General features: G+C 48.2%; 3 protein-coding genes across 12 annotated transcripts in view; 2 read left to right on the forward strand and 1 right to left on the reverse strand.

Moving 5' to 3' along the window:
- KIAA0319L (KIAA0319 like) overlaps positions 1-14,603 on the reverse strand; it is a 126,294-nt gene extending 111,691 nt beyond the window's left edge. For 3 of the 8 annotated variants that reach the window (XM_032246908.1, XM_032246909.1, XM_032246911.1), the window contains exons 1-2: positions 14,160-14,293; positions 11,282-11,451 (exon numbers count right to left, since the gene is read on the reverse strand). In XM_032246908.1, coding sequence (XP_032102799.1) covers positions 11,282-11,423 — 142 coding nt within the window. In that variant the 5' untranslated portion in view covers positions 11,424-11,451; positions 14,160-14,293. Of the gene's footprint in view, positions 1-11,281; positions 11,452-14,159; positions 14,380-14,496 lie in introns of those variants that run through there. The other 5 variants (XR_004259442.1, XM_032246907.1, XM_032246905.1 and 2 more) reach the window with 4 other exon arrangements.
- A 48-nt stretch (positions 14,604-14,651) lies between these two features.
- Positions 14,652-23,683, forward strand: NCDN (neurochondrin). Of its 3 annotated transcripts, none has more exons than XM_032246913.1 (7): positions 14,652-15,167; positions 16,051-16,191; positions 17,279-18,247; positions 19,316-19,557; positions 20,129-20,353; positions 20,702-20,844; positions 22,152-23,683. In XM_032246913.1, the coding sequence occupies exons 1-7, from the start codon at positions 15,135-15,137 to the stop codon at positions 22,586-22,588; spliced, it is 2,190 nt and encodes a 729-aa protein (XP_032102804.1). In that variant the 5' UTR covers positions 14,652-15,134; the 3' UTR covers positions 22,589-23,683. The 3 variants fall into 3 exon arrangements, with proteins under 3 accessions (XP_032102804.1, XP_032102805.1, XP_032102803.1); XM_032246914.1 differs by having other exon boundaries at positions 14,732-14,830; XM_032246912.1 differs by lacking the exon at positions 14,652-15,167 and adding an exon at positions 15,535-15,905.
- TFAP2E (transcription factor AP-2 epsilon) overlaps positions 23,488-24,400 on the forward strand; it is a 28,753-nt gene continuing 27,840 nt past the window's right edge. The window contains exon 1 of the mRNA XM_032247586.1: positions 23,488-23,673. Coding sequence (XP_032103477.1) covers positions 23,488-23,673 — 186 coding nt within the window. The remainder of the gene's footprint in view (positions 23,674-24,400) is intronic.

Genomic DNA, 24,400 nt, shown 5'->3' on the forward strand with positions numbered 1-24,400 from the left:
CCTGGGTAACAAGAGCGAAACTCCGTCTCAAAAAAAAAAAAAAGCAAGTGAGGGCAAGGTCCACAGGTATCTTTTGCCTGACAGGGACACTTACTTGGGGTTCAGGAATACAAGCAGGTATAAGAACAACAACAAAAAAGGCAACTAGTGGGAAAGAGACCCCTTGCTAAGGCAGGAGGTGTTTTTGTCCCAACTGCAGTCTCTATAGAGGTTAAGGGTGATAACTGATCTGTCTCACTCAGAGTTTGGAAATAATTAAAATATAAAGCATGGAAGTTAGGTGCAGATGAAGATCAAAATGTTATCTTTATAATATGTGATTAGGATGAGAACATGGCTGAGATGTATAATCACAAACGGCCTTTCTTATACTTTCCTATACTGAATTAAACTTACCTAATTGGACAACATGTAGGCTGACCTGGCATGGGCAGACCAGCTAGAGCACAGCAGTTGGAGAAGACATAAAAATCCTGAAGACTGGCCACTCCACACAATAGGATTCTTTTCTAATCTCATCAATCAGAAAAATTACTCTGCCACTCGCAGAGTGAGTCAGAGGAAAGGCAAAGGATATAGCAAAAATTACTCCCCAAAACTTGTTCCCTCCTAGGGAGTGAAGTGCCCATTTAACAGGCTGAGGTGGAAAAACAGAGGCTGCGGGCGGTGGCTCAGGCCTGTAATCCCAGCACTTTGGGAGCTGGAGGCGGGTGAATCATGAGGTCCGCAGATCCAGATCATCCTGGCCAACATAGTGAAACCCAATCTCTACTAAAAATACAAAAATTAGTTGGGCATGGTAGCACATGCCTGTAATCCCAGCTACTCGGGAGGCTGAGGTAAGAGAATTGCTTGAACCAGGGAGTCAGAGGTTGCAATGAGCAGAGATCACACCACTGTGCTCCAGCCTGGCAACAGAGCAAGACTTCATCTCAAAAAAAAAGAGAAGAAAAACAGAGCAGGAAAGAATGATGTTCCCTAACATGTATATTCCAAGGTAGTGCTATTTCCAGCATTATCTTTAATCCAACAAACCTTTATTGCTACCTACTACAACAGGTATAGTGCTAGATACTACAGATGTAACTATGAGTAGGATTGTTTCATGGAGTAGACAGACACATAAATAACTAATCAAAGTAGACTTCCACTCCAAGCCATATGGAGTAACTGATATCAGACTCACCAACCTGCTGTAAACAACTACAAAACTGGACAGAAGATACAAGCCAACTGTTTTTAGTCAGGAGATAACAGCCAGGGCAAGGTTGCAATCCTGAGAAGGGAAACCTGAAGTGAGCCCCATAACTGCCCAGCTCTATGTTAAGGGACAATTTCCCAACCATGACATAGGAAGCTGCAATCCGAACAGAATGCAGGGGTCTCACTGAGCCAGGAAGCAGAGATCTGAGTTTGGCTATAATTTAAGGGGTGAGAATTTGAGAGGAAGAATCTGTGAAGAAAAGGGGCCCCAGAAGTCCAGTGGGAGGGTCCCCTGCCAGTCCATGGCTGGACTATAATGGCTTGGGGCAAGACCACATGAGGTTTATTAGACGGTAGATGCTACAGGGCTGAGACGGAGAGTCACTATAGGTCAAGTAGTAACCTCTAGGGAGGCAAGACGAGCATGCTGGAACTCTGGCCTCACCAGGGTGAATGAAGAGTGAAGCAATCACATTAACGCTACATACCAGCAGAGACAACAGAAAGTGCCACCTTAGGAGTAAGGACCACACTCTAGAGCAAAACCTACTCTGAATCTCTCCTCACAAAGCCTAAGGCCACACAGAGTATAATATGGTATAATCATAGAGAGATGCATAGACATTATGAGAACATTACAGAAGTCCAGACGAGGGATCTCGGGGAAAGCATGAGAAAGGAGCTTATGTCTACCTGAACTGGAATTACATCAGGCAGAATGGTAATGCCATATGCAGAGAAATGGAACTCTCTACACAGAAATGTGAGATGAACTGTGACATGCAAGTGGAGAGAGAAAGGAATAGAGAATACTCAGGGGGCCGGCCGTGGTGGCTCACAACTGTTATCCCAGCACTTTGGGACGGTGAGACGGGTGAATCCCTTGAGGTCAGGAGTTTGAGACCAGCATGGCCAACATGGTGAAACCCTGTCTGTAGTAAAATTACAAAAATTAGCCGGGAGTGGTGGTGGGCACCTATAATTCTAGCTACTCAGGAGGCTGAGGCAGGAGAATTGCCTAAACCTGAGAGGCAGAGGTTGCAGTGAGACAAGATCATGCCACAGCACTCCAGCCTGGGTGACAGAACAAGACTCTGCCTCAGGAAAAAAAAATGACTCAGGGGTTTCTACCTCAGCATATGGCTAGAGGTGGCCTTTTGATGGTTACAGAGAATAAAAGAGAAGAAAGGCGGGTAAAAGATCGCAGGTTCGGTTTCACTATACTAAGTTAAAGTAGCCATACGATATCTTGGCTGGAGATGTGTGACACACAGATGGCTAAGTGGTCTGAAGCTCAAAAACAGTTACAAATTTGGAAGTAGTGAGCACACAGGTTACAAGCGAGGGAACAAATGAGACTGCACAGGGAGAGCACAAGTGGGACAAAAAAAGGGTTGCAACAGAATGCTGACAAACAAAAGATCTAAGGGAGAGAAGAAAGTGGGGGAAAAATAATTAGAAAATACCATGCATTGGCTAGGAGGAGGACAAACCAAAGCATGGTGTAACTTAAAGCAAGTGAAGAAATAGTGTCAAGAAAGTAATCAAAGGTGTCAAATGCAGCAGAGATGTTAAGCAAGGTTAGAGGTAAAGGCATCCAACTAGGAAGGTCAGTAGTTATCCTGGCAAAAGCCAAGGTTTGGGCAGAAGCCAGACCTTACTGAATTCAGATGAGGACAAAGGTAGGAGAATGGAACAAAGCAAATGTGGTCTGCTCTTTCAGAAAGCTTCACTGACTGCAAAGATCAAGTCAGGGAACTAGACAGCAACCTTTCACGAAGAACAGTGCCTGCCTCAATAAATATTTATTGAGTGAATAAGTAATTTTTAAAATGAACAAAAGAACGAAGAAATCAGCCGGGCATGGTGGCTCACGCCTATAATCCCAGCACTTTGGGAAGCTGAGGTGGGCGGATCACAAGGTCAAGAGATCACAACTATCCTGGTCAACATGGTGAAATCCTGTCTCTACAAAATACAAAAATTAGCTGGGTGTGGTGGTGCATGCCTGTAATTCCAGCTACTCAGGAGGCTGGAGGCAGGAGAATCGCTTGAACCCAGGAGGCAGAGGTTGCAGTCAGCCAAGATCATGCCACTGCACTCCAGCCTGGTGACAGAGTGAGAAACCGTCTCAAAATAAAAAAAATGAAGAAATCTATACCAATCCAGTTGTTTCCCTAGTCCTTGTCTCTTACTGTGTTGGTTTGTTTATCTATAAACTGAATATGGACTAGGCCCAAGCCAAGTTCCATTTCCTCCATGAAGCTTTCCTTCATTTTTCTAACCTTCAACAATCTTCTCTACTATAATAAAAAAGATGAACAATAACAAGTGTTGGCAAGGATGAAGAGAAACTGGAACCCCCATACGTTACTGGTGCAGCTGCTGTAGAAAAGTTTCTCAAAAAAGTTAAACCAAGAGTTACCATATCATGCAGCAATTCCACTCATATATATAGTATATATATATATATATATATATATGTATATATAAATAGTGAAATTTTTATATATAAATTTATATACATATAAGTGGTGGAACTGCTGGATCATATATATTATTACACATATATATATTATTACACATGTATATGTAATAATTATTACACATATATGTGTAATAACATATATATGATCCAGCAATTCCTATATTTACATATATATTATTACACATGTATGTGTAATATTACACACACATGCGTAATAATATATATATGATCCAGCAATTCCTGTATTTATATAATTATATATATATATATAAATTGCATATCTATCTTAATATAGTATAATTGAATATATATATAGTAAAGTGAACTTGCATATATATATGATTCAGCAATTGCACTATTTATATATCTAAATACATGTATTTATCCATATATACACACACCCAAGAAAATGAAAAACATATGTTCACACAAAAATGTAGACATAAATGTTGAGAGCAACATTGTTCATAATAGCAAAAAAGTAGAAACAACACAATGCCCATCAACTGATGAATGAAATAAACAAAATGTGGTATATCCACAAAATAGAACACTATTCAGCCATAAAAAGAAACAAAGTACTGATACCTGCTAGGATATGGATGACTCTTGGAAACATTATTCTAAGTGAAATAAGCCAGACACAAAAGGCCACTTATCGTATTATTCCATTTATAGGAAATGCCCAGAACAGGCAAATCCATACAGTCAGAAGGTAGATTTGTGGTTTCTAGTAGCTTGGGGAGGAGGGTATAGAGTGACTGCTAATGGATATAAGGCTTCTTCTAGGGGTGAGAAAAAAGTTCTGGAATTAGATAGCGGTATATCTCAATTTTTAAAAACTTCTTGGCCAGGTGCAGTGGCTTACGTCTGTAATCCCAGCACTCTGGGAGGCCAAGGCAGGCAGACTGCTCGAATCCAGAAGTTTGATACTAGCCTGGCCAACACGGAAAAACCCCATCTCAATTAAAAATATAAAATTTAGTCAGGTATGGTGGCACACTCCTGTAGTCCCAGCTACCTGGGAGGCTGAGGCATGAGAATCGCTTGAACCTGGGAGGCTGAGGTTGCAATGAGCTGGGATCGTACCACTGCAGTCCAGCCTGGATAACAGAGCATGACTCTGTCTCAAAAAAACAAAAAACAAAAAAAAACTTCCTCTAATCTCTTACTACAGAACATCTAAATTCTACCCATCTATTTAGAACTACCTCTACTTGTTTGTATTGAGTGAAGTTACTGAGAGGTTCCTTAAAGACAGAGTCTCATCAACTTTCTCCTAGACTATTACATTAACATCCTAATGGATACCCTTACCTCTAACCCTGACCTCTCTCCATCTCCAGAATTATCATTCTTCTACACTCCTGTAAAAATTATCCAGAAATTTACCAGTATTATAGTATATTTAATACAGTATTAATACAGTTTTATATTTAATACTAGCATTAAAGTGTTTGCCTTAGAGGTGCACAAAACAAATCACTGGGGCATGAAAAGAAAATATTAGAACTCTTCATATTTGTTTCTTAGTCTATCCCTTTAAAATTTTGTTTTTAAAATTTTTTTGGCCAGGTGCAGTGACTCACACCTGTAAGCCCAGCACTTTGGGAGGCTGAAGTGGGTGGATCACGAGGTCAGGAGTTCAAGACCAGCCTGACCAACAGGAAGAAACCCCGTCTCTACTAAAAATACGAAAATTAGCTGGGTGTGGTGGTGTATGCCTATAATCCCAGCTACTTGGGAGGCTGAGACAGGAGAATTGCTTGAACCCGGGAGGTGGAGGTTGCAGTGAGCCAAAATCACGCCATTGCCCTCCAGCCTGGGCAACAAGAACAAAACAAAACAAAAAAAATTTTTTTTTGGTACCTCTTATATATACACAAGACATCAGTACAAAATTACTTGTTATAATGTATAAATATATATATAGGGGTACGTTCTCAATTTTTTAATGGATTAAAGTGTATCATGAAAAAAATTTATAGACTATCTACCTAAAAAGACTAAAATTGAAGCTTATTGACATGGCATATAATATCCTTTGTGACCTAGCCACAGTTACCTCTTCTGGAGCTGCCAAACCAGCTTTGCTCTTTATATTCCAGTAGTGCTAAACTGCTTATGGAGTTTCTTCTATATACCAGGCTGTTTCACACTTTCATGCCTCTGCGCTTGCATGGGAGTACCCTCTGAATCCTTCAAATTCAACCTTCACAACTCTGTTCAGACATCAACTTCTCTTGAAAGAACTCCTCAGAGTAGCCCCTTTGCCTCTAAGCTAAATTCTTCTCCTATGGTTCCAGTAGCACTCTGTGCATTGCGTCCCTCTCTTTTTTTTTAAGAGACAGGGTCTCACTCTGTCACCACACTGGAGTACAGTGACATGATCATGGCTCACTGCAGTCTTGAACTCCTGGGCTCAGGTGATCCTCCCACCTCAGCTTCTCAAGTAGCTAGGACTACAGGTGCCCACCACTACAGCTGGCTAATTTTTTTTATTTTTTATTTTTGCAGAGATGGGGTCTCACTATGTTGCCCAGGCTGGTCTTGAACTCCTCGCCTCAGGTGATCCTCCTGCCTCAGTCTCCCAAAGTGCTAGGATAACAGGCATGAGCCCACGCACCTGGTCTCTACCTTTTTACTTGCCACTGGTTATTCCAGGGAAAGGATTGTATTGTACTAAGCTTTATTATCCTAGTGCCTAGTCTAGAAGCAGACTCCTACTAAGTTCTCAAAAAATGGCTCTGAATTGAATAAATTTTTCTCTGTACTCAAAATACATTTTTTTTTTAGATGGAGTCTTGCTCTGTCGCCAGGCTGTAATGCAGTGGCGCGCTGCGTACTGCAACCTTCAACTCACTGGTTTAAGCGATTCTCCTGCCTCAACCTCTGGAGTAGCTGGGATTACAGGCATGTGCCACCATGCCCAGCTAATTTTTGTATTCTTAGTAAAGACGGGGTTTCACCATGTTGGCCACAATGGTCTTGATCTCCTGACCTCATGAGCCACCCGCCTTGGCCTCCGAAAGTGCTGGGATTACAGGTGTGAGCCAGCACGTCTAACCTCAAAATACATATTAACTGTGTAATCTCCTTCTCAGAGGTAGGGAAATATTAGTACAAGTTTTCATAGCCAATTGTTAGCTTTAGGCCTAAGAACATTAGCCTCAGTGATTCTCCTTGTTTTAGATTTCTAGGGCCAGCTAGGTCCTTGCATTCCCCCACAAACATGCACACATAACTCTTCAGATGTATATATTCTTTCTTTATATGTATTAATATGTTTGTTAAGATTTTAGTCAATCTTGTTGGTCTCAAAGGAATTGTGTCTCCTTAAGGTGCCTTTCCATACCTCTGCTCTGATTGTGTTGTTTTTAAAGCTTAATTCTCAAAGAACAATTCCCTTATTGGTAATTTATTAATTTATTCTGTCAACAAATATTTTACGCATCTACTATGTGCCAAGCCCTTGGTACTTGCTAGGAATACCCAGCATAACAAAAGAGACAACATGTCTGCTCTCAAGAAGCTGGCAATCTATCGTGGAAATTTCCAAATTCCTGGGGTCACTTCCTATTTGTCTCCAGAAGAGAATCCCCAGGTCCAAAATACTATATTTTTCAAGCCACTTAACAATAAAATAAAAAAGAAAAATAGTTATTCAATGGTGCACAAGGAAAACACAGACAGACCACCTTTTATCAAATTGCAATCAGTGCTTTCTAACAGTAGGGCTTCAGCACTGAACCCAAAAGTGGAAATAAAAAATAAGCCCACTATGTATAACAGGTGCCTGGGGCTCTACCAAAGATGGAGCAAACTCCTAAGTGGGAAACAGGAGTGGAAGATAACTGCAGAGCTGCCTTAATTTGGTTAGTTTTTCAGAAATAATCATGAGCTAAATAACAGCAGCAATCAAGAATGTATTTTTTCCGGAAAAAATGTAAACACTCAGGTAAACACTGAATAAGCTCCCACCAATAGGTTTTTGCTGTTATTATTTTGTTGTTGCTTTTTCAGGTAGGTTGTTTTCCCCTTATAAAAAAAAGTATACAAGTATACCAAAGAAAGGCCTGGAAGACACGGAAAAGTATAGAGAGATAATAATTCCTCCAGTCAAAAAAATACGTATTTTTGTACATCTTGTTTCAGACTGTTTTCTATTATATAATTTTTTCTTTTCAGAAAATTGACACCACATTGAATGTGTAGTTGCATAACTTGATTTTATCATTTAATATTAGGAGCATTTTCCCATGTACTTTTTTTTAATTAGTAAACTTTTTTTTATCCTAAAGAGGCAGGGCCTCACCATATTGCCCTGGCTGGTCTCAAACCCCTAGGCTCAAGCAATCCTCCCATCTTAGCCCCCTAAGTAGCTGGGACTAGAGACATGTGCCACCAGACATAGCTTTTCTAGGACAGAATAGTATTCTACCATGTGGAGATGCAAGATTTCACCACTCTCCTCTAATTAAGCAGGTTTTAGGAATATTTTGCAGCACAGAATAGATGAGTGTTACTGAAAGCTCTCATTTACAACTATCTAAATGTATCCTTCAGATAAATTCTTTTTTTTTTTTTTTTTTTTGAGTCGGAGTTTCCCTCTTGTTGCCCAGGCTGGAGTGCAATGGCACAATGTTGGCTTACCGCAACCTATGCCTCCCCAGTTCAAGCGATTCTCCTGCCTCAACCTCCCAAGTAGCTGGGATTCCAAACATGTGCCATCACACCTGGCTAATCTGGTATTTTTAGTAGGGATGGGATTTTTACATGTTGGCCAGGCTGGTCTCAAACTCCTGACCTCAGGTGATCCGCCCACCTTGGCCTCCCAAAATGTTGGGACTAGAGGTGTGAGTCACCGTGCCAGGCCCACATAAATTCTTAAATGAAGAATTACGTCAAAGAATATGAATTTTTTTAGAGCTCTTGATATTTATGCCAAGAAGTTCTCTGTTCAAACTCTTCAGCATTATATGAGGATAACGACATCAACCTTTGGCAGTACTAGATATTTTTACTTTAATCTTCATTAATGTGATAGATTTAAAAGGATATCTCATTTTAATCTGCAGTTTTGATTGGTAATGAAAATGAACATTTTAAAAATGTTCATTTTAATTTCTTATTTATGGGACTGTTTATGCCCTTTATTTTATTAGGATATTGCATTTTTTTTTTAATGATGGGAAGGAGCTCCAACTAAATCAAAGTATATAACAAATATGTGTGTCACATGTTGCTTGCATGTTCCCTCAATTTGAATGAACACACATGGCTCTTGAACTTTTAATTTCCATGGTAATAGCTCCAAATTCTTCTAAAGCAGAACCGGCAAAACTTAATCCCCACCAGTACTACTCCTAACACCACCTTTGCATTTCTATACTTAATCAGGGTGCTGTTTTAAGCACCAAACTCAAAGTTACTAAAGATTTGCACAATGAGCCTATAATGCTGTGTTTAACCAAGTGGTAGACCGGAAAGCACAGAAAGACTTGTAATTGCTTCTTTATCCTCCGTGCTTTGAATCCCTCAAATAATAAGCTGCTTAGCATGGTTCTGGGTAAAAAAAAAAAAAAAAAATTGCCTTTGGTCCTCTAAAACATCACCCGTGTTTGGAAGGCAGAGTAACAGAAGACAAAGAGTATGAGCTCTAGAGTGGACAAACCTGGGTTTAGAATTGTAGCTCCATCATGTTCTTGCTGTGTGACCTCAGCCAAGTCATTTTGCCTCTCTAGGCCTCAATTTCCTTATTTATAAAATGAGAAAACTATCTGTTTTAGAGTTATCATGAAGATGATAAAGTATATAATGTTTATAATTAGAAGTCTGGTAGGTGGTAGGTGTGTTTCAGAAAATGTGATTTACACCAGGCACTGTGGTTGTTGCCTGCAATCCCAGCTATCAGTAGGCCAAAGTTGGAGGATCGACTGAAACCAAGAGTTCGAGACCAGACTGGGCAAAACAGCAAGACCCCATCTCTTAACAAAAAAAATGTAAAAATTAGCCAGACAGCCAGGTGCAGTGGCTCATGTCTCTAACCTCAGCACTTCGGGAGGCTGAGGCAGGCAGATCACTTGAGGTCAGGAGTTTGAGACCAGCAGGGCCAACATGACAAAACCCCATCTCTACTAAAAATACAAAAATTAGCTAGGTGTGGTGATGCACAGCTGTAATTCCAGCTACTTGGGAGGCTGAGGCAGGAGAATCACTTGAACCCAGGAGGCAGAGTTTGTAGTGAGCTGAGATTACGCCACTGCACTCCAGCCTGGGTGATGGAGTAAAAAAACAAAAACAAAAACAAACAAACAAAAAATTAGCCAGGCATAGTAGCTCATGCCTGGAGGTTGGGGTGAGAGGCCAGCCAGAGCCCAGGAGTTCGAGGCTACAGGCAGCTATGATCACACCACTGCACTCCAGCCTGGGTGACAAGACCTCATCTCATTTTTTTAAAAAAGTGATTCTTCCCTACTCTGACAGTGCTAAATCAATTACTTATTTAATTCTAATGATCTTATATAAAATGTTGGCCTGAAATAGTCAGCTGTCCCAACAAAGAATCATCTGGGGTAAAAAAAAAAAACATGTAGATCAGCTTTCTGTCAAGTGTAATTTCCACTGCTATAATTATGCAATCATCAACCATCACTGCAAGACAACAAAAACCCCAAAGCTGATGTTACTGAAATTGCTGAATACAATAATTACTACGGTCTCAAAATCATGACCACCAATTCCTTTAGGAAAGCAACAGAAATCTTTGTAATTGTAGGAGCAAAAGGTTGATTAGTTATCCCAGACAGTGGTTTCTACAGCAGAAGGTTTTCGGTCACGGGCCAGAATGGCAGCACACTCAGAAATCTTTCTCAAATTGCTGTTTTCTCACACTCGTACTCTGAAAGGAACAAGGTCAACAAAAGAACTGAAAAGAAAGAAAGGGCATTCTCTTTTGAAATTTAGCCTTCTTAGCACTGATTCCTGGCAAGAGGCTTTACCCTGGCAAAATAATCTCTAGGAGGAAAACATAGTCTATGAAATCTGTCAACATAGCCCCTTTCTACGGAAAAAGTAAGGAACGTGTTTTTCTTCTAAGTGTGGACTCCTTTAGGAAAGGAAAGGCAAATAGCTTGGGCAAATAGCAAGACTAAACACCTATGTTCTGTGCTGTGCTACATGCTTTAATTATATTATCCCTCAGATCAAACTATGAGGTAGATATTATCCTTCCTCAAGATATTAGGTAACTTGCTCAAGGTTTTATAGTCATTAAGTGGAAATATTTCCAGTTCCAGGACCCAGATCTGTCCAACTTTGAAACCTTTTTATTTTCAATAAACCTTTATCAAGTCTTAAAACGGTTATGCCAATTCTTCCTTATGAAAAGGAATCCAATTTAAATTCTGATTCCAAAACAAAACAAATAAATAAACCCAACATACTGAGTATTCACCAAAAGAATGATCATTTCTGTCAATTAGCAGATTGCTTTTCTGCCTCCCAATAGTCCTTAAAATGAACTGACTCATATGAAGTGCCCTTTAAAAAAAAAAAAAAAAAATCTTAAATCTATAAAGAAAATGGTACCTGTTGACAACCACAGAACACTGAAGCAAAAGCAAATATAAAACAGGTACAGGCTTCTCAACCACTTCGCAGATGTCTGCCAATAATATCCTGATAAAATCCAGGAAGCAGGTCTTGGCTTGACTCCCAGCCTCTTCTCCATGGCCTTCCAGACACGCAGAACCAGTACACTAGAAGGACAGAAAGAGAGGAAATTACATGCCAAGTAATTAATAATTGATTCCTGGAAATGTGGAATGCTAGAGAATGTGACAGATTAGGAAAAAGAAAAATTTCAAGTTTGTCTTTAACAGCTCAACACTGCCTATAAATTTTAAACCTGGACTTTGAGGTAGCTATACTTATCACAATAACAACATAGCGAGGGATATGAAATGAATCCACTAACAAGTGAAACACTTTATATTCCCTTTTTAAAAAAAATCTACCAGTAAATCACCTATGTGGTAGAATGGAAAGAGCACCACCCTGCAAACAAGATCAGAGTTTTATTTGCAGTTCTGCTACTAACAGCTTTGTGACTGATCAAACACACTTTCTTGCCTATGAGAAGAAGAGGTTGCACCCTCAGAGGTAAAGTAACCTGAGGGTTATATGTGGCCCAGTATTTTTTAAATTTCTGAATGCAAATGTCTGTAGGCAGGAAATGTACTCTCCAGTCTGCTACTGTCCCCACCCACCACTATTATCTTAAAAATATATTCAATTTACACCTCAGTGCTACCCACCCCAATCCCTGCACTCAACAAATATTTATGCCACGCACTATGCTGCCTACTCCACAATCTAGGGGCTGGATGATTTAGGTCTCTTCCAGCAGAAAAACTCATTTGCCATAAATTTCTTCCCTCTTATACAACTTTGGGATATTGTCTAAATTATTATGTAAATATTGGCAACATTATGAGGGTTGACTGAGTTCTGAAGAAGCAATTCAAAAACTTCTGTCCAACTATGTACCTGTCATCTACATCCAGCAAATGACACAGGCTGCCAACCCCTAACTCCTATCCACGGCCAGCCTACAGGGAGATCAGCATTACCTGGGCTGGATACCAATGCTGATACCAGGAAACAGACACAGACACACACACAGCTGCAAAACTGAGGTGCAGCCCAGCCAAACAACTGGGCTGCAAAACTGAGGTGCAGCCCAGTCCTCACAGAGCCATACGCATCTGAAGGACTCTCTCATTCTCATTCACTTCCATCCATTCCTATTTCTAGTTGTTTTGCAGTTGTATTTCATGGAGCAGGGGGCAGAAAGGAGGTGTGTGGGCCATAGACATGTTCAAGAGATTATGAAATGGAGCCTAAGTTAGAAAGTACATCCAGCAACTTCTCTAGCCTCCCAAGATGGAACAAGTGACTATACGTGTGTGTGTGTGTATGTGTGTGTATGAATCTTACCCAATACATTTCTGCCCACCACAAAAGGATTTAAAGCTCAAGGTGACTCAACACCTGTCATCAATAGCCTGACAGGTGGGTGGGAGAAGCAGAAAAGAAATGAATAGCTTTTGAAAAATGGAGTAATAAACACCATTGGACTAACAAGCTGATTAGAAGTGCAATGTCTAGCAAATCCTGCATAAGAGAAAGGCAGTTAATTTCATCTGAACTCCTAACCAGTCATTCCTCTGAAACCTATAATTGCCTAAGGGCACAAATCACTGCTAGGGTCCAGTTAAAGTCTTGCTGACCAAAGGCAGGAACACAACCACATCACCAAGATCCAAATGGTTTGTTATTGAATCAAAGGGTAACAACCCAGGGAGAGAACACACACCCCCACAATACTTGACAAATGAAAATCTAGAAAAGCTCACAATAGTTCTGGCATTTGGGGCGTTACAAGTACACCCAAAATAAAAGCACTCTCTGTTGCAGCAGCTGTTCAGACAGAACAGGGGGTAATGTTTACTTAATACTTCAGGTTGATGGGGGCTGTATCATAGTTCAGTCTGTCAACTACATACGTGGAACTCCATTTATGTACACAGCGATAAGATATGTTTGAACAACGACGGAGCACGTCTGAAACAGCCTATTCAGTTAGTATGAGTAATAGAGAATAAAGCTCTCTTTTAAAAAGTCTCAGATACTTGGGAAAGTAACAGAACAGACTGCCATGAATAGCTTTGCTTATATTTGCGGACATTGTTTTTCAAATAGCTGGAAAAATGAACAGATTGTTCTGGGAGGTCGTCTTTCCAATTTGTTCCTAGTTTTCAGTCTGTTAATCACAGAAGAAAGCACAGGGAGAGTCAGCTAATGCTTGTCACTAACTGCAACTACTGTCGGTTGGACACAACCACTATGAGACCAGAAGCCAAAGCTTTCCTGGAATCCCGCCAGAGGTTATCAATTTGGACTTCCTTCATTTCACCTTTGTGCTGACTGCAGCCACTATAGGACCCTCTGTGGGGCATAATTTTCAAAATCCTAAATGAGGCAGGTTTCACATTATAATGGACACATCGTGCTCAACCCCTTCCCTTTTGATAAATATTATTCGACATCAACTTTCTATCTCGGTAGGGAGACCAAACATCAGAGACAGTCGCTAAAGGCTGGGGTGCAGAGGTCGAAGGTGGAAGCAGGACGGCAGCATCCCGAACCCTGGCCGTCTGCCCGGCTGTCAGGGAACAGAGGGAGCTGCCTGGCTAGGCCCGGGCCCGAGAGAAGCGGGGTTCAGCCTGGGACCCAAGCTCCGCACCTGCAAGGCCAGAAGCAGCTGGCTGCCCTGGCAGAGCCTGGGACGCCACCTCCGGACCCAACATCCGGCCAGCGCACCCGCTGGCATCGCCCGTCCCGCTTGCCCCTCCCCTGAGCCCAAGGTCCTCGGCCTGGCAGCCAGCCGCCCCCGGCCACCTACCGGGGCTCAGGGCCACATAGCGGGGCCCCGGCTCTCGGCGGCCTCCGCCTCCTCCTGGTCCATGGGCTCGGGGACCCCAACCTTCGTTCCCCTCACCCGGAGGAGGAAGAGGAAGACGGTAGTGCGGGCTCCCCACCCGGACAGCTACCTCTCGCCTCAGCCTCCCTGGACAGCGACGGCGGCCGGAAACGCCGCCTCCTCCCACCTCCCAGGGACCGACCCGGAAACACACTCTCCATGCTAACCAAGCCCTCCCGCCCCTCCCCCGGGAAGCGCAATGCCGGCCACGAGCCCAAGGGGGATGTGGGGCAGTGCTCCGGCGGGTAGAACTACGCACAAGCGAAGGAATCTGGGCCCCCAGCCTCTCGCCGCCCGCTCTCCAGAGGCAGTCTGCACCTTGCCTCCTTCGCGTGAGCCTCAGGCCCCAGACGCGGGCAATACCCACAAGCAAGATGGCGGCAACGGCGGCACCCCCTACGGCTTAGCGCCCTGACTTGCCATTGGCCAGAGCCCCGAGTGAAGCAGCCGCGGATTGGTCGAGAGCGGTGCGGGGGTGGGGGTGGAGCTGCAGCAGGCTGGAGCCAGGAGTGGGCAACGCGGCGTGAGCAGCGGCCCGAGGCTCCCGGAGCATCGCGCTGGTAGAAGACTTCGCCGCTCGGGGCCGCAGCCTGGTGAGCTCAGCCCCCTTCAGGCCCTCCCCTGCATCCCAGCCGGGGCCTCTCCGAGCCGGCGCTGATCGATGCCGACACACCCCGGGGACCCTATCGCGACTCCATCGCACCATATCGCGACACCATCGTGCCCTGTCGAGACTCCATTTTGTCACAGCCCTTTTCAATATATATCTTTTTTTAAAATTTGCCCTGTCATCTTTGGGGGCTGTCTCCCATGTCGTGATTTTGACGTGATCTCTCCGTGACATCACCGCGCCATCGTGAAGTGTGATCTCATCGCCGCCCTGTCGTGACTTCATCAATGTCGTGTTGTGACCTGGCGGCGGCGGGACAGGTGGTGACCGCCAGGAACCCTCCTCCCCTTCTCATCTCCCCATCTCAGCAGCCCTGCTTCGATTATCCGGCTTTTGGATTCTTCGTTGTCCTGGAAACTATCCGGGACCCCCTCTTGCTTCTCCAGCCCCTGCCGGCATCCACAGGCTTGTAGCGGGACGGGGAGGGCGAGAAGAGGGAGCGCAAGGGGTTAATTCTGCTGCTGCCGCTGCTGCCGCTGCTGCTGCAGCCTCTACCCGAGGGAGGGAAAGGAGAGGAGGCAAGGAGCCTGCGGGGGCGACTGAGAGCCCTGGCTGGAGGGGTGGGGTCCCCAGAGGGGCCTCCAAACCTTCCTTGGTGAGCACCTTGTATTCTCACTTCTCCTGAAGCTTATCTCTGCCTCTGAAGAAGAGAGGGGAAAGGAAGCCTAGGGTGTCCTTTTCTCCCATGTCAGCCTGAGTCCGGATAATCGAACTTCACCCATGTATGTCTCCATTCCTCCCTGTCTGTCCTCACCACTCACTTCCTCTGTGTCCCTGTGGAGGGAGATAAAAGCCAGCCTCTGGTGCCAGGGGGACAGCTGAGCAGTGGGGCCAGCCCCCGCCCACCCCCAGGAGACTGGTGAGGAAAGCTGTCCAGCTGAGCAGCAGCATGCATGGTCCTTCTTTCCCGCTTTCTGGAGGTGACCTTGGACCAGGGTCCCTTCTTCATCCCTAAGGATTTGCAGATCCAGCCCCTTAAAGGGACTTCCCCAGGGGAGGTCAGTCCCAGGAGCCCACCCCTCCAGATCCTCTGCTCCCCTCCCTGTGTGCTAATCCCTCCCTTCCTCCATCCTCCACTCTCACCCCCACCCCACCCCCGTCCCTCCTCTGCAGAGGGATGCTCAGTCCCTCTTGTGTTCACAGTTGGGCAAGGCGGGCATCATGGCCTCGGATTGCGAGCCAGCTCTGAACCAGGCAGAGGGCCGAAACCCCACCCTGGAGCGCTACCTGGGAGCCCTCCGTGAGGCCAAGAATGACAGCGAGCAGTTTGCAGCCCTGCTGCTAGTAAGGAACTGGCTGAGAATTGGGAGGTGGGAAGGGCTGGGTGGTTGGGCCTCCAAGGAATGGGGTCAGTGAGTCCCCAAGGATACGTTGGTAGTGCCAGCAAGCGTGTTGGCACCAAAGAAGACCAAGACCCCTACCTTTGTGCTCTTTTTTGCTCCCCTGAGAATGGGGGCAAAGGGGAGAGTGGGACTGAATAAGGCTGTGGCAGTAGGGGCCTTGGAGGAGGCTGCCTGGGTCTGTTTTCTGGGGCGTCCCAGAGCAGATGGGAGCTGACTCATAGGGTAACAGCAGCAGGTAGTAACTAGTGCAGAGTACTTGAGGGCTGGGGATGATTGTTCCGGGCCTGAAGAGAGTAGCAGGGCTGGAAGAGGCTGGGGAAGGGTCCTGGGGAGGGTCAGGATGGCAGTAGGTAGGTTAAGGGAAGGGAGCTGGTTCAGGGCTTAGCCTCATTGGAAGAACCCAAGCTGGGGACAGCAGAGCAGGAGCTGCAGTGCTAGGAAGGGGGGGTTGGTGTGTGGGGGGTGAAGGGAGGAGGGAGTACAGCCGCTGCTTGTTTGCCATGGCAACAAGGAGAAGGCTCTGGAGTCAAGGGCTCACACTGCAGCAGAGGAGGTGTTTAGGTGAAATGTAAGGGGAAATGTTTTGACAGGCGGAGCGGCGAGACACAGGAGCCATTTCCCCTGAGAAGGTGGCAGAAATGGATCAGGGACTTCTCTGGAGGGAGCAATTAAGGAAGGACCCTAAATCCTTGGGGGATCTCAAACACTGAGTTCTAAGCCCCTTCCATCCCATGTTGCGGGCATTTAGACATCAGGAAGAACTTTTCATCAGGCCAGGTGTTGAAATGCTCAAATGAATGGTTGAGGAAGACCAGACCTCACTTCCATGGGATAGTCACAGATGAGAGGGATCCCAGAGGTCACACTTATCTGTGTCTAAGGAGAAAAAGGGAGCTGGATGAAATGACCCCGGATGAGTCCTGTTGCATAACCTCATCCTGCTAGTCCTCAGTGCCCCAGGGTGCAGGAAAGGGACAGTCTTTGCCACTTCTTCTTTTCATCCTGATGATAGCACATACCCCTTATAGGTGACCAAGGCAGTGAAAGCAGGTGACATAGATGCCAAAACTCGGCGGCGGATCTTCGATGCTGTCGGTTTCACCTTCCCCAATCGTCTCCTGACCACCAAGGAGGCACCAGATGGCTGCCCTGACCATGTCCTCCGGGCTTTAGGCGTGGCCCTGCTGGCCTGCTTCTGCAGTGACCCCGAACTGGCCGTCCATCCCCAAGTCCTGAACAAGATTCCCATTCTTAGTACCTTCCTCACAGCCCGAGGGGACCCGGACGATGCTGCCCGCCGTTCCATGATTGACGACACCTACCAGTGCCTGACAGCGGTAGCAGGCACACCCAGAGGGCCTCGGCACCTCATTGCTGGTGGCACCGTGTCTGCCCTATGCCAGGCATACCTGGGGCATGGCTATGGCTTTGACCAGGCCCTGGCACTCCTGGTGGGGCTCCTGGCTGCTGCCGAGACACAGTGCTGGAAGGAGGCAGAGCCCGACCTGCTGGCCGTGTTGCGGGGCCTCAGTGAGGATTTCCAGAAAGCTGAGGATGCCAGCAAGTTTGAGCTCTGCCAGCTGCTGCCCCTCTTTTTGCCCCCGACAACTGTGCCCCCTGAATGCTACCGGGATCTGCAGGCTGGGCTGGCACGCATCCTGGGAAGCAAGCTGAGCTCCTGGCAGCGCAACCCTGCACTGAAGCTGGCAGCCCGCCTGGCACACGCCTGCGGCTCCGACTGGATCCCGGCGGGCAGCTCTGGGAGCAAGTTCCTGGCCCTGCTGGTGAATCTGGCGTGCGTGGAAGTGCGGCTGGCACTGGAGGAGACAGGCACAGAGGTGAAAGAGGATGTGGTGACCGCTTGCTATGCCCTCATGGAGTTGGGGATCCAGGAATGCACTCGCTGTGAGCAGTCACTGCTCAAGGAGCCACAGAAGGTGCAACTTGTGAGCGTCATGAAGGAGGCCATAGGGGCTGTCATCCACTACCTGCTACAGGTGAGTGTGCAGTGACCCACAGAGAGGGCCCAGCATGGGGGGAGCCAGTGCTGGGGCTGGGAGGCAAGTGGGAGGGGAACCATGGGGAGACAGTGAAGCTGCATGTCCACACAAGCTGATACTGTAGCCAGCACTCCAGGGAGTAGCGTGCGGCCCAACCTCCCTCTCTCTCCCTCCCTCCACACAAGCACCATACCACACACCATATGTGCACTCACATCACAGTACACACACACAACACAGTAACCTCCCACTCAAACGCTCCCCCCAGTACACATACACTACACGCCACACACCTCTCCCCAACACATGCACACAAAATTGAAGCAGCCTGTTCTGCTCACTCCACAGCATTATTTTGTATGCGCATACACCCAAACTTCTAGTGGCGCAAGGAAGAGAAGCAGAGCTGCCTGGTTTCAGGCCTCTGGAGAGGTCCAGCTAGATCAGTTTGTCTGCCTCCCCTCTATCCCCTCCTGCCTTCCCACCTGAAAGGCCAGCTGTCCTGTCCGACAGGGATTCAGTCGCAACTCTGGTCTCTTTAATGGCCTGCTCCAGCTGCTGAGCTCACCAGCCGTATATTCCTTGCACTGTGCTAAGCTCATGTCTTTTTTCTGATTTAGCCCAAAAGAGAGCGTCCCCTCATGTACACGGTAGCCGGGAACCTGCCCTCCCGCCCCAGGTCAGAGCTGCTGTAAAGGGCATGCGACTTAGCTTTTGACCTGTGAATTTCCTTCTAGCCTTGAGACACTTTAGAGTTAGGGAGATAGGGAGATGTAACTGGAGCCTCAGCGAGTACAGGCGGATGTCACTCAGTTCACTCAGGCCCAGTCCACTTAGCTGACTTGCATAGAGGGCCCCACTCACTCTGTGCCAGGCCCTCATAATTGTCCCTACCATGTGTTGGGTGCTGGCTTCATGGGACAGAATAAGGGTTGGGGCCTGCCTTTGAAAGGCTCACAGGCCAGAATTCCCTTCTAGTTGTATTATTTCTAGCTGGCTGGCCTCTGGCGAGGCAGGGGAGGGTCTCTGGTCCTGCTCCATCTCAAGGGGGTTCTGTGGCAACAGGTGGGGTCAGAGAAGCAGAAGGAGCCCTTTGTGTTTGCCTCCGTGCGGATCCTGGGTGCCTGGCTGGCCGAGGAGACCTCATCCTTGCGTAAGGAGGTGTGCCAGCTGCTGCCCTTCCTCGTCCGCTATGCCAAGACCCTCTACGAGGAGGCCGAGGAGGCCAATGACCTTACCCAGCAGGTGGCCAACCTGGCCATCTCTCCCACCACCCCAGGGCCCACCTGGCCAGGAGATGCTCTCCGGTGAGTCTGTAATTATAGTCTGTCCAGCTAGATCATTCTACAGAAAAGCGTAACACAAGGACATCCCTCCCTACAAACTGGGCTGTGCCAGGCTTCCTGATTGGGCCATGAGATTTCCCTTAGGGTTATTTCTGTTTGTTTTGGGGGGCTTGTTCCCACAGGACTCCTCGGCTGCCAAGTGTCACTTGCCAACCCCAGATTTCTCAGTTAAAAGCGAACTTATACTTATTGAGCACCTACTGCGAGCCAGGTATTTTGCTATACCCTTTACCAAAACGATCTCATTTGGTCCACGTGGTAAATCTAACATAAGTCTTGTTCACATATGAAAGATGAGGAAACTGAGGCTCATAGAGATTAAAGTCATTTGCCCATAGTCACACCTTGTGGCAGAGCCCAAGTTTTGTCCTGGGTTGTGCGACTCCGAAGCTTGTACTTTTTCTGTAGTACCTGTGAGGATGTGTCCTTCTCCCCTACTTCCATTTCTCTGAGGCAAGGTGCCCTAAAAAGGGAATCTGTGTGCCTTCATCTCTCCCAACCCCACCCACATCTGTCCCTTCCACATCCCCAGGCTCCTCCTGCCCGGCTGGTGCCACCTGACCGTGGAAGATGGGCCCCGGGAGATCCTGATCAAGGAAGGGGCCCCCTCGCTTCTGTGCAAGTATTTCCTGCAGCAGTGGGAGCTCACATCCCCGGGCCACGACACCTCAGTGCTGCCCGACAGCGTGGAGATTGGCCTGCAGACCTGCTGCCACATCTTCCTCAACCTTGTGGTCACCGCACCGGGGCTGATCAAGTGAGGGGCTCGGGAGAGATGGTGGGGGAGGAGGCCGGAGGAGGCAAAGGGGGCTGCCCAGTTGCCTCAATTCCCAGTCTCCTACTTTGCCCTCCATGTCTATGGATTTCTGTTAGTGGTAGCATGGGGGTCTCAGAGTAGATACAACTAGCTCCACATGAGGATTTGACATATCTGGAACCCCCAGGTACTCTCAGCATGTCTACCTGCTCCAATCTCTGCCCCCCAGTTGCTATGTTTGGGGCCCAAAGTTAATTCTTCACCCTGCTGCCTAATTTCTTGCCAGGGGCTTGATTTGGCTCTGCTAGACCCCCACCTACCTTCATCCTTCCTCTCTTTCTTCTCCAGGCGTGACGCCTGCTTCACATCTCTTATGAACACCCTGATGACGTCGCTACCCGCACTAGTGCAGCAACAGGGAAGGCTGCTTCTGGCTGCTAATGTGGCCACCCTGGGTCTCCTCATGGCCCGGCTCCTTAGCACCTCTCCAGGTAAGACCTGGGTACCCAGTCCTAACGGGTGAGGGCAGAACACCTGGGTGGACCTCCTGTGTTTGGGGCAAAAGTCACCATTTTCAGAAGATGGTTTTGCAGAATTTTCTAATCATGAGGAAATCTTTGCAGTGTATCTCCATCCCCCACCCCCACCTTTCTTCCCAAAATGCTAACATTCTCTTTCTTCTAAAGACTTTTAAGGCAAGGTCTGGTGGGTGTTAAGCACAGGCCTGCTCACAGGCACAGGCATAGGCACCTGGAATCCCTGGCAGCCTCAGGAATCTGAATCCAGTGTTTTCAAGGTGGAGCCGCCCCCACCCAGGCCTTGAGTCAGAAACCTGACTTCCTTCCATTGATGTTTTTCTGTGCTCTGCTCGGCACCCCACCCCCGTCAGTGACAGGCTTCAGCACTTGGTGTCCTTTTATGCACACCTTCTCCCTAGCTCTGCCTCACTCTGGCTGTTTTCAGGGGAAGGGACTTCCCCTCCAGCCCCAGCAGCCCTGTGTGTCTCCCACTTTGGCTGTGGGTGTCTGCTTGGGTCCCTCTGTCCCTGCCTGTTCCTTGTGCCCCATCTGTCAGGTTGTAGGAGCTGAGCAGATGCCTGGGAACAGGGCGTAACGGACCCGTACCCTCCACTGCCTCTGTGTTCCTTGTGTGGGGATCCCAGCGGGGTCCCCAGCCATGGGAAGGGGCACTCGTCCCTGAGCACCAGGAGCCCACTCTGCACTCAGTCCCGGGCTGCATCTCCACAGCCCCCAGTGTCACGGTCCCAGTTCTGGCTCACCCACAAATACCACCAGGTTAGGCTGTCAGCCTCCTGGAGAGCACCTGCAGTGTGAGGGTCACCCCCTGTGTGGCGGGTAAGCAAAGCCGGGTCACTTGCTCATGTTCCTCTCTGGCGCCCTCTTCTGGCCCAAGGATCAAACTGATGCAGCCCCCTTGGCCTGTGTTGGACCTGTGTGTGCAGAACCCTGAGGTTCTCACATCTGACTCTGGTTCACCCCCACCTCCTGTGCCAGTAGAGGTCTTGGTGCTTGAGTCTACCAAGATGATCACATTTAATTCTCACAAGAAATTTCTAAGATGAGCACTATTGGTCCCATTTTACGAGTGGAGGAACAGACTCAGAAAGGTTAATTACCTAAGGTCACACAGTAAGCATTAGAGGTAGGGTTTGAACACATGCAGTATGATTCCAGGCTGTGCCCTGGCTCCTGCGTGTGTCCACACAGAGGGCTCGGGAAGGGTCGAGCACAGCAGCTGGCCTGTCTGGTTCATGCCCCGTTCCCTCCATGCCTTACAGCTCTTCAGGGAACACCAGCATCTCGAGGGTTCTTCGCAGCCGCCATCCTCTTCCTATCGCAATCCCATGTGGCACGGGCCACCCCGGGCTCAGACCAGGCAGTGCTAGCCCTGTCCCCTGAGTACGAGGGCATCTGGGCCGACCTGCAGGAACTCTGGTTCCTGGGCATGCAGGCCTTCACTGGCTGTGTGCCGCTGCTGCCCTGGCTGGCCCCCGCTGCCCTGCGCTCCCGCTGGCCGCAGGAGCTGCTCCAGCTGCTAGGCAGCGTCAGCCCCAACTCTGTCAAGCCCGAGATGGTGGCCGCCTATCAGGGTGTCCTGGTGGAGTTGGCGCGGGCCAATCGGCTGTGCCGGGAGGCCATGAGGCTGCAGGCGGGCGAGGAGACGGCCAGCCACTACCGCATGGCCGCCTTGGAGCAGTGCCTGTCAGAGCCCTGAGGGGTGTCCACCGGGGACAGACCCGGGGGCGGGCAGCGAGGGAAGGAGGGAGGAGGCATCTTCCCTGAAGCCCCCAAACTAGAACCCCCTCCCCAGACTTCCCCCCCAAAACACCCCAGCTTTCTGGCTTTTCTGAGGGCAAGGGCATGGTGCCCACCCCTCAAGTGTAAGGAACTGCGTTCCGCCCCTCAGGCCCCCACGGGGGCAGGGATCGGCTTGGAAATCAACGTGGTTGTCCCCGCCAGGCCGGGGAAGGTTGGAGCAGCCCCCAGGGAGGGGGGCACTAGGTATCATTGTGCCCGATGTCTGGCTCCCCCACAGAAGGGAGGCTCCAAGGTAGGACAGGGCTGGCAGGAGCAGACTGCCTCAGCCCATGTGCCCTGCCGGCCAGGGCGTGGGCTCCCCTTGGCTGTGGTGCCTCCTCTGGCCCCCCAGGTCCACGTCCTTTAAAATTGGCCCTCTGGCTCTTGCCCTTGACTCCCTTGGGCAGAGAGCAGGCTTAGGCCATTGACATCGCAGTTCTTCCTATCAACTTAAGTGACCCAGGGTCTGAACTGCCCCCATCTTAGGGCAACCTGGGGCAAACAGGCCTGGTGGGCGGTGGGGAAACCTCCTTCCACCTGAGCTTGCTTGAAGGGATCCAGAAGTCCCTGGGCCCAGATCTTTAAACCTTTGTGTCATGTTGCAGCAGAGTGATGATGGGGGTTAGGGGGTTATTTCTTTTGCCTGTCCTCCTTATCCCTGCTTGGACACCTGAGCATCTGATTCCTGTCCCCTTGGTGTCATCTGGCCTGGCTACAGCCAGGAACAGGAGGGACACTTCCCCAGAATCCGCATGTTTCCCCAGTGATTGCACCCCACTGCCATCGTGGTGCCTGGCTTTAACTCCCATCCCTGCTATGACTCCTCTCTGCAGAGAGACGCGACTGGCGGCTCCAGCAGGGACTACCTTTCTTATGAACCCAGGGGGACCCCCACGCACATACCTGATCCCTTGCTTCCCTGCCCCCTGCCCTCCCCCAGTGCGTTCTGTGATCACCAAGTTCAAAGCTGTGCACATGTGGACACTCAATAAATGTTCATTGGTGACGAGAAGCCTCCTGCGTGGTCTACCCTGCACCTGCTCTCTCTCTCCTCCAGGCTCCATCAGTTGACAGCACAGCTGCCAGGTACTGAACACACGCCCTGCTAAACACATCACGAGTCTTACCTCATTCAGCCCTTCCAAGAATCCTCTGAAGGGTTCTGATTTTCCAGAGCAACTTCGGCATGGATAAGTGCTTTGCTGAAGGTGTTGCAGCTAGTTGGTGCCAGAGCCAGGACTGACGCAGGCCGTCCGACGCCCCAGCCCACAGCTTTCACTTGTACGGCAGGTTGCCAAACTCATGTTGACAGGGTCGGGCCTCGTGGGGGCTCTGGTGCTGTTAAGTACAGACGAAGCCCTGCACCCTCCTCTATGTTACTGGGTTGCTGCCAAGTGGCACTGCCATATCCAGTTGTTAAGTCAGGAATCCTGATTTTTATGTGAAACCCAACTTCTGAATGTCAGTAACAATCTTTAATTAAGTAACTACTGACCCAACAAAACATGCAGGCCAAATGTAGCTTTCAGGTTACCAGCTGCTGATCTATGCTAAGTGAGAAGGCAGAGGGCCTCAGAGCTTCAGCAGGAGATGAGCCAAGCACCCACTGCCTCACCAGTCCTGAGCCAAGGCTGTGAGGTTGGAGCCAGATGGGCCCCAGGCCCTCTGCAAACTCCTCTACCTAGGCCTTCAAACCTATAAGCATGTGCTGAGCATATCCTATGTGCCT

This window comes from Sapajus apella, unplaced genomic scaffold (genome assembly GCF_009761245.1).
Source record: "Sapajus apella isolate SASKATOON/1434 unplaced genomic scaffold, GSC_monkey_1.0 scaffold62, whole genome shotgun sequence".
In the NCBI taxonomy this organism is placed as follows: Eukaryota; Metazoa; Chordata; class Mammalia; order Primates; family Cebidae; genus Sapajus; species Sapajus apella.